The 12,504-nt window shown below is 52.6% G+C and overlaps 1 protein-coding gene across 1 annotated transcript in view; it reads left to right on the forward strand.

The window, feature by feature from the left end:
- Nucleotides 1-2,386: 2,386 nt before the first annotated feature.
- The window catches only part of LOC123345490 (zinc finger protein RFP-like), a 35,340-nt gene continuing 25,222 nt past the window's right edge, over nt 2,387-12,504 (forward strand). The window contains exons 1-4 of the mRNA XM_044982447.1: nt 2,387-3,019; nt 5,287-5,382; nt 6,811-7,041; nt 7,649-7,671. Of these exons, the coding sequence (XP_044838382.1) occupies nt 2,603-3,019; nt 5,287-5,382; nt 6,811-7,041; nt 7,649-7,671 (767 nt within the window). The 5' untranslated portion in view covers nt 2,387-2,602. The remainder of the gene's footprint in view (nt 3,020-5,286; nt 5,383-6,810; nt 7,042-7,648; nt 7,672-12,504) is intronic.

The raw sequence follows: 12,504 nt of genomic DNA on the forward strand, positions 1-12,504 counted from the left end.
CAGCTCCTTTACTTTTACCCTGCACTGCAGCGCGTCACGCTCATGGCCCCTTTCCAGCATAGCTCTCGATACCTGGGCAAAGGTATCATAATTCTTACGGCTAGAGCGCAGCTGTGCCTGCACAGCTTCCTCCCCCCAAACACTGATGAGGTCCATCAGCTCGCCATTGCTCCATGCTGGGGCTCGTTTGCCACGTGGAGGCATGGTCACCTGTAAAGATTCACTGATTGCATTCCATACCTGGCTGAGCAAACAGGAAGGGGATTTTTAAAATTCCCGGGGCATTTAAAGGGCGGGTCACCTGAGGCCAGGGAAGTAGAGTCTGACCTGATGAGCAGAGTGGCTGAACAGGCATTCTGGGATACATCCTTATACCCTGGAGGCCAATCACAGCGCTGGTGTGTGGCCACACTTGATGACCAGCGCTGCAGCACCAGCGCTGGAATCCTTATTCCCCATGCCGAGAGGGGTGTTCGGCCAGTGCTGCAGCCAGGGAGTTGCAGCGCTGGAAGTGCCTTGCAGGTGTGGCCACTTACTAATTGCAGCGCTGGTGGAGGCTTTCCAGCGCTGCAAATCGCCAGTGTAGCCATAGCCTTCATTTGATAGCGTCCTGTCTGGCAAGAACTCACTTTTCAATAGCTGGGATGTGAAATCCTCATTTCTGTATTGTTCTATCACTGTAGTCTCCACTTCCCTATTGTTTGTCCGTATAATCTCTGTCTGGTTCTGTGATTGTTTCTGTCTGCTGTATAATTAATTTTGTTGGGTGTAAACCAATTAAGGTGGTGGGATATAATTGGTTAAATAACCATGTTGCAGTATGTTAGGATTGGTTAGTTACATTTCAGTAAAATGATTGGTTAAGGTATAGCTAAGGAGAACTCAAGTTTTACTATATAGACTATATTCAGTCAGGAAGTAAGGGGAGGAATGGGAACAGGGACTGGGGATGGGGGAATTGGAATCATGTTTCGCTAAGGGTGGGGAATGGGAACGGGGACACAGGCAAGGCTCTATGGTTTCATGGCTGGGAAGGGGGTCACGGAGGAAGGAAATTGGAATCATGCTTGCTGGACGTTCACCCCAATAAACATTGAATTGTTTGCACCTGCAGACTTCGGGTACTGTTGCTCTCTGTTCACACGAGAAGGACCAGGGAAGTGAGAGGGTGAAGGAATAAGCCCCCTAACGCTAGCGGCAGAGACACAGCCAGGAAGGTATCAGAAGCTTTTCTTGATGTAAATGGGGGAATGGTCCCGCTATTGTGGGGAACTTTCCTGGCTTCTGCACTACCCTGGTGAAGTGGGCTAGCGAAAGGATCTGAGTCCTTGCTCCCACTTCCTTTACCCAGAGGCCTCCCTGCCCTCAAGGACTCCCCTTCCACTCTCCTGTCTGGCAGAGTCCTAGTAACCCCAACAAGGCTGGGCCCAGGATTCCTGGGGGGCTCAACCCCCAACCTTGCTGTGGTCACCCAGGACAGGGGCTAGGGTGTCCCCACTCTGGGGTACCCTCTATGCACTGGGCACCTCCCTGACCCACTGATCACATCATACAATTTAAAGCAAATACAAGTTATTTAATTAACACTTAATTTAAAAAAAGAATAAGGAAAAATGGGAAAGGTTAAAGGAAAACACATCACCCCGCTCTGTGGCAGGGAACATCACAAACAGTGTCTCTGGACATCAAGGCAGTTCACAGTCTGTTCCTTGTAGGTCCCAGGCCTCCTTCTCAGGCCCTGGCTGTGCTGCAGGGACACTGCGGGTTGGACACTTGCTCTGGCGGTGGCCACACACTCCCAGGCTCTAGGTGGCAGGACACTTCTCCCCAGTGTCACCCCCGGCCTGTCAGGGTTACGATCCCCCTCCAAGTCTGGCCTGCAAGACCTCTTGGCTGAGGCGTCTCCCTGTGCTGGGCCTACTGCCCAGGGTCCCCCTCGCTCTCCTTAGCTGCTCCCCGCTCCCAGCTCCGGACGGTTCCAGTTCCACTCTGCCTCAGCACGGCTGCTGCTGCTGCTGCTCTGCCTTCAGCTCCCTGGGCTGCTTCTCTGGCCTCTCTGGCTCTGGTTGCTGCAGCTCTGCTCCCAGGGCAGGGCTGCTCTCTCTGGGCTGTGCTCTGGCTTTTTGGGCTGCAGCTCTGCTCCCATCAGCTTAGCTTGGGCCCCTGCTCTCTCCTTAGCTTGGCCCCCCTCCATCTGACTCAGACAATTCCAGCTCACACAGAGGACGGGACCCCCCTGGCCTCCTGACTCCTTGATTAGCCTGCCCGCCCTGTCAATCAGGCTGACCTGGAGCATTGGCCTCTCCACATTGTTTCTGGAGACTGTCAGTCTCAGGCTCCTGATTTCCCATCGACCACTCCCTTTTTAGTGCTGGGAGCTAGCGACCAAACACCCACACTGAATGTTAGTAAGGGGGCAACAGTCCCCTTACACATTTTTACATTAAAGCCTCCAGGGGTGAAATTGGCTGGGTCCTTCCTGCTCTGCAAACAGCATGAGCCATTTTCAGGCAAGGAAACACCCCCTTGCTGCTGTAGGCGGGGCAGAGTGTGAATTCAGGAAATTGAAAAAAAGCCTGTTACAAACTGCCCAGAGGGAGCCATGGCTGCAGAGAACCCCGTGGAAAGGCTCCAGGAGGAAGCGACATGTCCCATCTGTCTGGAGTATTTCACAGAACCTGTCACTCTGGAGTGTGGGCACAATTTCTGCAGAGCCTGCATCAGCCAGTGCTGGGAGGGATCCGATACAGCCGCCTCCTGCCCTCAGTGCAGAGAAACTGTGCAACAGAGAAACCTCAGGCCCAACAGGCAGCTGGCAAATATCCTAGAACTCGTCAAGCGGTTGAGTTTACAAGCAGCAAAGGGAACAGGAGGGGACGGGGTGTGTGTGGAACACCAGGAGGCTCTGAAACTGTTTTGTGAAGAGGATCAAACCCCCATCTGTGTGGTGTGCGACAGATCCCGGGCTCACCGCGCTCACACGGTGGTTCCCATCCAGGAGGCTGCCCAGGAGTACAAGGTAGGGAACTGCTGTAAAATTTAATGGGTTAACTTTTGGGTTTTAATGACAGGCTAATTTCACTGAGAGTTCCCTGTCATGGGTGTGACTCATCATTCAGCTCTGTAAAGTCTTCATTGTACGGGAGATGCTATAAGAAAATTAATGGTCTGGCAGTGTGGCAACAGAGGTAAACTATCAAGTCTTGAAATCAGGATCTACCCCCCCACCCTTCCCCAAGGCCTCGCCAAATTCCCGCTCAATCCATAGCCCTCTCTCTCCATTGCTCACTTTCACCGGTAACGGGAAGGGAGTTGGAGTTTGGGTGGGGGTGCAGGCTGTGGGCAAGGGGTTCGCAGTGTGGGAGGGGGCTCTGGGCTGGGACAGAGTGTTGAGGTGCTGGAGTGGGTATGGGGGGCTGGCTCTGGGAGGAGGGTTAGGGCTGGGGCAGGGGGTTGGGGTACAGGAGCGGGTGTGGGGTCCTGGCTCCAGCTGGGCGGCACTGGCTTACCTCAGGCGACTCACGGTCCGTAGGGCTAAGGCAGGCTTCCTGCCTGCCCCAAATCCTGCACCACTCCCAAAAGGGGCCAATGTGCCCCTGGGGCCTGGGTGGGGAGGCGTGTGGCCCTGCATGCTGCCCCTCTCTGCAGGCACCACTCCCACAGCTCCCATTGGCCACAGTTCCTGATTTAGGGCCAATGGGAGCTGCGGAGGCGGTGTTTGCAGTCAGAAGCCATGTGCGGAGACCCATGCCCTCAGCCCAGGCTGTGGGGACATGCTGGCTGCTTCTGGGAGTGCCGTGCAGTTGGGGTAGGAGGGAGCCTGCATTAGCAGCAGCAGCCAACCCTGCAGTGCCTCTGGAGATCACAATCAACCGGGAGAGTCTCCAGGATCGACTAGTCGATAGGAATCGACCAATAGGTGACCACTGGTCTAGCTAGACAAATCTCCCCAGACCCAGTCCAAGACTCAAACCACTTTGCCATGCTGCCATCTTAGCATCAGCCCCACCCAGTGATGAAGTGTTGAAGTGTCTCCGTTAGGAGGGAGAGACGCCTTGATAAAGGTCCCAGGCCCACCCAGGGAGAGGAGGATTCTGAACTCCCATGTCGCTCCATGAGGGATTAATCTCAGATGCTGCCGGCCTGCACTAGAGGAGATCACTGGGCTAAACCCTGCATGGGACCCCGAGCACATTCAGTCAGCACACAAAAGGGCTCCAGACAGCTCAGGTCCATGCCAAGTACCACTGGGATTACACTGGATTGTAGCAAAACTAACCCCAGGCTGGAGCTGACCGGTGCCAGTCTGACCAGTTCTGTTGTGTATGTGGGCAAGGACCAGTCAGAGTGGTTCCATTAGTCCCACCAGGCAGCCTTTTGTAATCTCCCAGAATGCACTGCTTCCGGGATCTTTACCAGGCAATGGGACAGTGGGGTATCTGCCCACTGCAGCACTGGGGCAACCCCCAACCCTTCTTTACACAAATCTGCATCATGTCTAATTAGGATGGTCACCGAGGCATCCCCAGAACATAGGACATGCCCACGCCTGCCTTCATGGGCCCGTCCTCACCAGTATCACTCGCCCTGCGTGGGCCCCACCTCCGCTTTTTTCAGCGTGTCCCCACCTGCATCATTCTGCATGAAGGTGCCACCCTCAGCCATGCCCCCACTGTCATGGGTATCCTCCTGCAGCCTCAGTCACCTTCACCTTTTTCATCGGACAAACACACATCCAGTGCCAAGTCCCTACCAGACACGGATAGTGCTCCACAACACTGGGACTGTGCAGCTTCCAACCAGATGAATGGCCTCCCAACGTCTCATGGGGTTTGCCCTGGTGCTTAGACCAGCTCAGCCCAACCCCAGTGCAGTCCCCAGGGCTTCATGGCTGAAATCCCAGCCCCTATTTAAACCCTGGTGGCTTCTGGGATTTGTTTGGTTCGTTAAACCCTCTACAAAACAGCTTTATTTATTCACCCCCATGTGACTCCAGTGCCCTGTTATGCTCTGTACCACTAATCAGTTCACAAATACCAGTAAAGCTTGGTTATAATTGAGATCTCTCTCTAATTACTGAAAAGATTGAATCTGAATAGGTAACGAGTCCGAATGTGAAACGTTCCCAGTCTCCATCAATGAGGTTTCATCTCCTTGGTGGTCCTGATGTCACAAAGCGATTAGAACCACAGTCATCTTGGGTTTTGGGTGGGTGGAAAAACACCCACTTCCAAGCACCTCTCAACTGTCCAGATGAAACCTCCTAAATCATTTCTGTTTCTTCAGGAAAGAATCCAGGCCTATTTGAAGCCTCTGAGGAAAGAGAGAGAAAAGCTGCTGGGATTGAAAGCGATTGGAGAGGGGAATAGCCAGGAGTATCTGGTAGGTGCCTGTTGTTATGAACCGGCAGGGACTGGCAGCGGGAGGTCTGTTTGGAGGCAGACTCCTGTGTGGCCTTGGTGAATGTGGGCTTGTGTGTGTGTTTCTCCAGGATCATGGATTGCTGGGTTAGATTCATGTATAAACAAGCCCTAAGCTTCCATTTTCTTTCATGAGTTAATATCTAGCCTTTGGTGGCTTGCCCAGAAATCCTCCCCAAGTGAACTGAATGTCCCCGTGAAGTGCTGTCCGCTGTGTCTCGTCATTTTGTGCATTTTTTAAAATGTTTGTTTCTTTTAACTCCCCTGGCGTCTCTGTCAGTGTAGTGCTGAGTCCTGCCTCCTGCTGCTCTGGGTGTGAATTTCCAGAGACCATAAATAACAGAAGATGCTGACCATGACAGGCATGGAAACATCCCTTTCAGAAGGATACAGGGGCCAAAGGGGAAGGTGTGAGAGAATCCTCTGCCTAGTACACACAGTGTAGAGTCAAATGTCAGAAATATGAGTCAACAGTGTGATGCTGTTGCAAAAAAAGCAAATGTGATTTTGGGATGCATTAACAGGTGTGTTGTGCACAAGACACGAGAAGTCATTCTTCTGCTCTACTCTGGGCTGGTCAGGCCTCAGCTGGAGTATTGTGTCCAGTTCCGGGCACTGCATTTCAAGAAAGATGTGGAGAAATTGGAGAGGGTCCAGAGGAGAGCAACAAGAATTAAATTAATGGAGATATCCTGTCTTCTAGAATTGAAAGGTCATTGAGTCCAGCCCCCTGCCTTCACTAGCAGGACCAAGTACTGATTTTGCCCAAGATCTGTAAGTGGCCCTTGTAAGGACTAAACTCACAACCCTGGGTTTAGCAAGCCAATGCTCAAACCACTGAGCTGTCCCTCCCCCTATTTGTGAATGATTAAAGATCTAGAGACCATGACCTACGAAGGACGGCTGAAAAAATTGAGTTTGCTTAATTTGAAAAAGAGAAGACTGAGAAGGGACATAACAGCAGTTTTCAGGTATCTGAAAGGGTGTCATAAGGAGGTGGGAGAAAACTTGTTCACCTGAGCCTCTAAGGATAGAACGAGAAGCAATGGGCTTAAACTGCAGTAAGGGAGGTTTAGGTTGGGCATTAGGAAAAAGTTCCTAACTGTCAGGGTAGTTAAACAGTGGAATAAACTGCCTAGGGAGGTTGTGGAATCTCCATCTCTGGAGATATTTAAGAGTAGGTTAGATAAATGTCTATCCGGGATGCTCTAGACAGTATTTGGTCCTGCCATGAGGGCAGGGGACCTCTCGAGGTCCCTTCCAGTCCTAGAGTCTATGAAAAATCTTCGTATTTTAAAAGACCTTCTCTCTCCTGCACACTCAGCTCTCCATGAAAGGACCCCGGGCTCCATCTATGTCCCTGACCAGCCCTTCCCCTATTTTCATGCAGAAACAAACACAAACTGAGAGGCAGAAGATTGTGTCCGAATTTCAGCAACTGCAGCAGTTCCTGGAGGAACAAGAGCGACTCCTGCTGGCCCAGCTGGAGAAGCTGGATGAGGAGATTGTGAGAATCCAGAATGAAAATGTCAGTAAACTCTCCGAGCAGATTTCCCGTCTCAGTGAGCTGATCAGTGAGATGGAGGGGAAGTGTCAGAAGCCAGCGAGTGAATTCCTGCAGGTGAGGCTGAATGAGAAATGCAGATGGGTGCTCCAGGGTGCCCCGACGGCTGCCCTACCGATCAAGTCCTCCTCCTCCCTCTAGCACCATCTGGCTGCTGCGATCAGCTGTTCCACTGTGTGAAGGAGAGGCTGAGAGGGAGAGAGAAGAGCGGGGAGGGAGTGTGCTCACAAGAGGAGGCAGGGAAGAGGCAGGGTTGGGGTGAAGTGGGAGCAGGAAGAGTTGGGCTGGGGTGTGACATTGCAGGAAGGGTTGGGGCGTGGGGTTGAGCACCCCCAGGGACAAGTAGAAACTGGCAGTCATGATTAAAAACATGCCAGATCCCAACACAAGGAAGGGAGGGCTCTTGAATCCTAAGCACTGGAGTCCAGCAGTCGGAGACCTTGGTGTAACTCGGCGTGTGCATTGCTCACATGTGAGTAACTATTATTCTTTGCAGAGTCACAGACACAGAGATATGAGAGATGGAAAAGCCCAATTAGCTCAGGGAATCCATGACCCTGGGCCAGGGCAGGGCCTCTCTTCCTCATATTTGCAAAATCTCTTCCCTGGAATCCCATGTGTGTGTCAGAGGGGACTGAAATTATTTTGTCTCTCTCTTTTCTAGGATATTAGAAGCACCTTGAACAGGTACGTGTCTCTCTCTCACTCCCCCTCACACCTCACAATGCTGGGGAAGAGCTTGGTGGTGATGTTAGCACCACATCTCCTCAGGGCTCTACAGCAAAATGTGTGAGGAAGGTCACATGTTGGATACGAATCTCTCTGATCAACTTCATCCTGAGGTTCTCACCCTTGTATAGAAGACTCTGGTATTCTCCATTCAGTGGGAAAGACTAACCTCAAGTATTTCCTAGAGATGTCACCTCCTTGGGGGACTGGCTGCTTCAGGACTATGAAGATGGAACATGGGCCTGTCACTGCTTGGGCACTGGTCACTATTCAGCCCAGGGCAGCAGCGGTCAAGAATCTTTCCCACCTGAGGATTGTTTAGAGGCCTGTGTGGAATAAGCTGGGGAGAGGGGAGTTGGTGTCTCAGTTTAGTTCCCAGAGGGCAGATTTCTACAGCACTTCACCTGGGAACTTGCTGTTCCTCAGAGCATGGAGGCCTAGGAGTGAATTGGCCATGGAGACTCAATTCCCCTTTTGTCCCCAGAGCTGGTCTCTCCAGACCAGAGTTGAAGAATATTAAAGAGTCCTGTGAAGGGAAGGTTGTACGGCCCTGGGCTGTGTTGCACCTGCTCTCAGATTGGGAGAAGTTGAGGAATTCTAACTCCAGACATATTAGAGCAGCGACTTACTAGCTAGAATTTATAACAAGTCACACAATGAAATATAATCGTGGGAAATGGTTTCTCTCTAGGTGTGAGAAGGGGAAGATCCAGCAGCCAGAGGAGATTTCTCCTGAACTGGAAGAGCGAGTCAGTGGTTTCTCCCAGAAAACGATTGTGCTACTGGAGACTCTGGGGAAGTTCAAAGGTACCTAGAAGGGATCTGGGAATGGAAATTGGGATGAGCCTCTGAGACTGAGGGAGGAGAGTGTCTCTGGCCAATTGGGTCACAATTAGATGATGCTTCTATTTAATTGTTGGATGAGAATGTCACGCACTTGGGGTCCAAGTCACTCAGGTTGATATATTCAAGCCTTTATTTTTACTAAAAACATGCCTTCCCATGACAATTACTGTTAAAGAAAGAAAAGACTCAGACTCATAGACTTTAAGGCCAAAAGGGACCATCACGATCATCCAGTCTGACCTCCTGCACATTGCAGGCCACAGAATCTCACCCACCCACTCCTGCAATAGACCCCAACCTCTGTCCGAGTTACAAAGAATCCACCATTGAAATAGTTTAAATGTGCAAGTGACCTGTGCCCCATGCTGCAGAAGAAGGCAGAAAACCCCCCAGGCTCTCTGCCAATCTGACTTGGGGGGAAATTCCTTCCCGACCCCAGATATGATGGTCAGTTGGATACCGAGCATTTTGGCAAGACCCAACAGCCAGACACATAGCAAAGAACTCTCTATAGCTCAGAGCCCTCCCCATCTACTGCCCCATCACAAGCTATAGGGCACATTTCTCAAAGGCGGATGCAGCCCATCACTGTGCTCGGGTCCAGGGCCGGTGCAAGGATGTTTCGCGCCCTAGGCGAAACTTCCACCTTGCGTACCCCCCTCCCACCAAGGCAGCTCCCTCCCTCTGCCCTGAGGCGCCCCCCTTTGTGGCAGCTCCCCACGCTCCTCCCTGAGGCACCCCCCCACACCTCTGAGGCACCCCAGCTCACCCCTGCTCCGCGCACGAGCACGCTGTCGGTGCTTCACTTCTCCTGCCTCCCAGGCTTGCAGCGCCTAAGCTAATTGGTGCCACAAGCCTGGGAGGCGGGAGAAGTGAAGCAGCCACGGCGTGTTCGGGGAGGAGGCGGGGCAGGGGTGAGCTGGGACGGGGAGTTCCCCTGTGTGCCACTCCCCCCCCTTTCTGCAGGCGGCCCTCCCCGCGCTCCCCCTGCCCCAGCTCCCTCCGCCTAAATGCCAGCGGAGACCGGGGCGGCCAAAGATCCGGCTGCCGTGGTCGCTGTTGAAGAAAATGGCGCCCCCCAAATCCCAGTGCCCTAGGCGACCGCCTAGGTCGCCTAAATGGTTGCACCGGCCCTGCTCGGGTCCCATACGGCAGCTAGTCTCGGCCAAATAGACAATTGTAGGGAAGGAGAAAGCCCCGCAGGGCTGCCCAGAGGATTCAGGGGGCCTGGGGCAAAGCAATTTTGGGGGCCCCTTCCATTAAAAAAAATTGCAGTACTATAGAATACTATATTCTCATGGGGGCCCCTGCAGGGCCAGGGGCAAATTGCCCCACTTGCACCCCCGCGGCAGCCCTGAAGCCCCGCCCCCATGGTCGGGATCCTCCAGCACAGGAGCCTCTGGTGCCTCCTCCGCAGCACCTGCAGGCAGAAGGCGTGTTCCTGAGAGGGCTGGGAATGGGGTGGAGGTGGTGAGGGCGGGTGGAAGAGGGATGGGGATGGACGAGGGATAGAGGGAGGTGGGCAGTGTAAAGCTGGGCCTCTGAAACGCTTCTCCCTGGCCAAGACCCATGGGGGCCATTGTCATAGGGATGTAGCTCTGGCTGGCTTCAGAACTTCCTTATCCTCTCCCAAGTTCTGCACCGGCCCCTGCAGTCACTGAACAGCAGAGTCACCCCTCTCCTGCTGGTACAGGGGTGAATTTGTCCAATTGAGTCAACTTTCCCCCACCTCAATTTCTACATTTATAAAATTTGTATTTCTGCCTATGGAGGACAAGGCCCCGTCATGCTGCTTAGTGAAGACGCTGAATGAACAGACCCAATAACCTCTGTGACAGACCCAGACCAGTGGGGTACAGGAGCCTGGTAGAAGGAAAATATACTGGCCACGGGATGAATAGTTCCCTGAGTGACCAGACGAGGGGCTGCACTAGAGCAGTCAGGAACCTGCTAGAACCAATTAAGATAGGCAGGCTAATTAAGACACCTGGAGCTAGTTAAAACCATACTAGAATCAGTTATGGCAGGCAGACTAATCAGGACACCTGGTTTAGAAAGGAGCTCCCATCAGTTAGTGGAGGGTGAGCGAGGAGTGAGAAGGTGCTGCTGGAGGACTGAGGCGTACAAGCGTGATCAGGCTTCAGGAGGAAGATCCTGCAGTGAGGATAATGAAGGAGCTGGGGGGAGGCCATGGGGAAGTAGCCCTGAGAGTTGTAGCTGTAGCTGTCACGCATCTGATACAGGGGACATCGTAGACAGCTGCTCTCCAGAGAGCCCTGGGCTGGAACCCCGTGTAGAGGGTGGGCCCGGGTTCCCCACATCCCACCAACTCCTGATTGGACACAGGAGGAGTTGACCTGGTCTGTGACCAGCACCAGAGGGAAGGTCAAATTTGGAAAGGGATCTGGCCTGTCCCCGACTCACTAGGTGGGACACAGAGACTGCGGGGATTGTTCTCCATTTCTCCCATGCTGGCCAGTGATGGGATTAGCTGAGTGAACGGCAGGTTTGAGCCTCTTGCAGAAGTGGCCAAACTGAGGGCAACCGTGGACCTCTGAGTTGAGCAAATCCGTCAAAAAAGCGCAGGACCCACCAAGGCAGAAGAGGAACTTTTAGAGCCAGGATTTCACAAACTCTCAATATCCTGTTAGTGTCAAAGGGACCAAAGTGGGCAAAGTTACTTTCATTCCAAAGTCTTTGTAGGGTCTAGGTCTAGATTACGGCAAAAGGCAGTAAGTGAATGAGACAAACCAACTGGAGTTTGAAGGTTGGGAGGGGATGAGGAGGGGAAAAGTAAATCTCACTGACAGATTTTCTGTCCTGGGGTGTTTGTGAGGCTGCAAGGACGTTGGTTCCGTTGCTGGGAGATGCCTGAATGAGAGAGGAAAGAGATGGTTTCAGACCTATTTATATACAATATTTGAGTGTTTCATTGTCATAATTAAAAGACAGTTCTAGGAGTTGAGAGTGGGGACGCTGTTATAAATATGAAAGCCTGAAATCTCGTCTCCTTTTTCCTTCTCCCCTCCAGACACTTTGCCGTCTGCACTAGAGATGAAAAGAGGAGGATCCCTAGGAACATTCAGACAGGGTGAGATTGCAGCTGGAGATTGTTTTTAAATGATCAGAAAACGTCTTCATGAGATTGTAACTAAAGTTACCAACCAAACTGATAACGACCATGACACACACGGCCCTAACAACACCACACTGAACAGTGAGGAGCTCCCACGCTGAAGTCACACAAACACTCCTGACACCAACCTTAGTGCTGAGTTCATGCCCACTGTGCTGAACAGAAAAACTCTCCTTGAGCAGCCTGTGAACAGAGCTCTCTGCCCTGAGGGCTGACACATCCCTCTGCTCTACCCCAGTGCTGGGGGTCTCCCTCATCGTGATGCTACAACATCCTCCTTTCCTCTGGGCAGAGATGGGCTCTCCCATTGGAGCTGCTCACTGCTTCCTGGATTGAGGAGACGCTCTCCCTGTGAGGCTGTCAGCTCCTCCCTTCTCTCTGGGCTGGGGATGGGGCTACCCCACACAATGCCCGCTCCTACTCTCTGGTCATAAGCAGCTCTTTCCCAATGCTGCACCTTCCTCTCCGTTCCCTGGCCCGGGAGTGGAGGCCACCCCACCCAATGCCATTTCCTTCTCTCTTTTCTTAATTGGCTCTTCCTACTCTGGCCGAGGAGTGGAGGCTGCATTTAGGGAAGGGAGCTTAGCTCTGGGGTTCAAAGCTGGTACCTGTCTCCTCTGCTCCCTCCTCATTAAAACCTTCCTTGATGTGTCTCTGATGCTGGGAATGGAGCAGTCCCAGCAGAGGGAGCAGGGAGCTGAAGCCTCAGCAAGCACATGAAAAACTAATGAAGTGGGTCCCATTACACAGACTGAGGAACTGCAGTGACGTCCCTGCTCAGTCTCAGGTGCCCAGGGCAGAGGCAGCTC

This window comes from Mauremys mutica, chromosome 12 (assembly GCF_020497125.1).
Source record: "Mauremys mutica isolate MM-2020 ecotype Southern chromosome 12, ASM2049712v1, whole genome shotgun sequence".
Classification (NCBI taxonomy): domain Eukaryota; kingdom Metazoa; phylum Chordata; order Testudines; family Geoemydidae; genus Mauremys; species Mauremys mutica.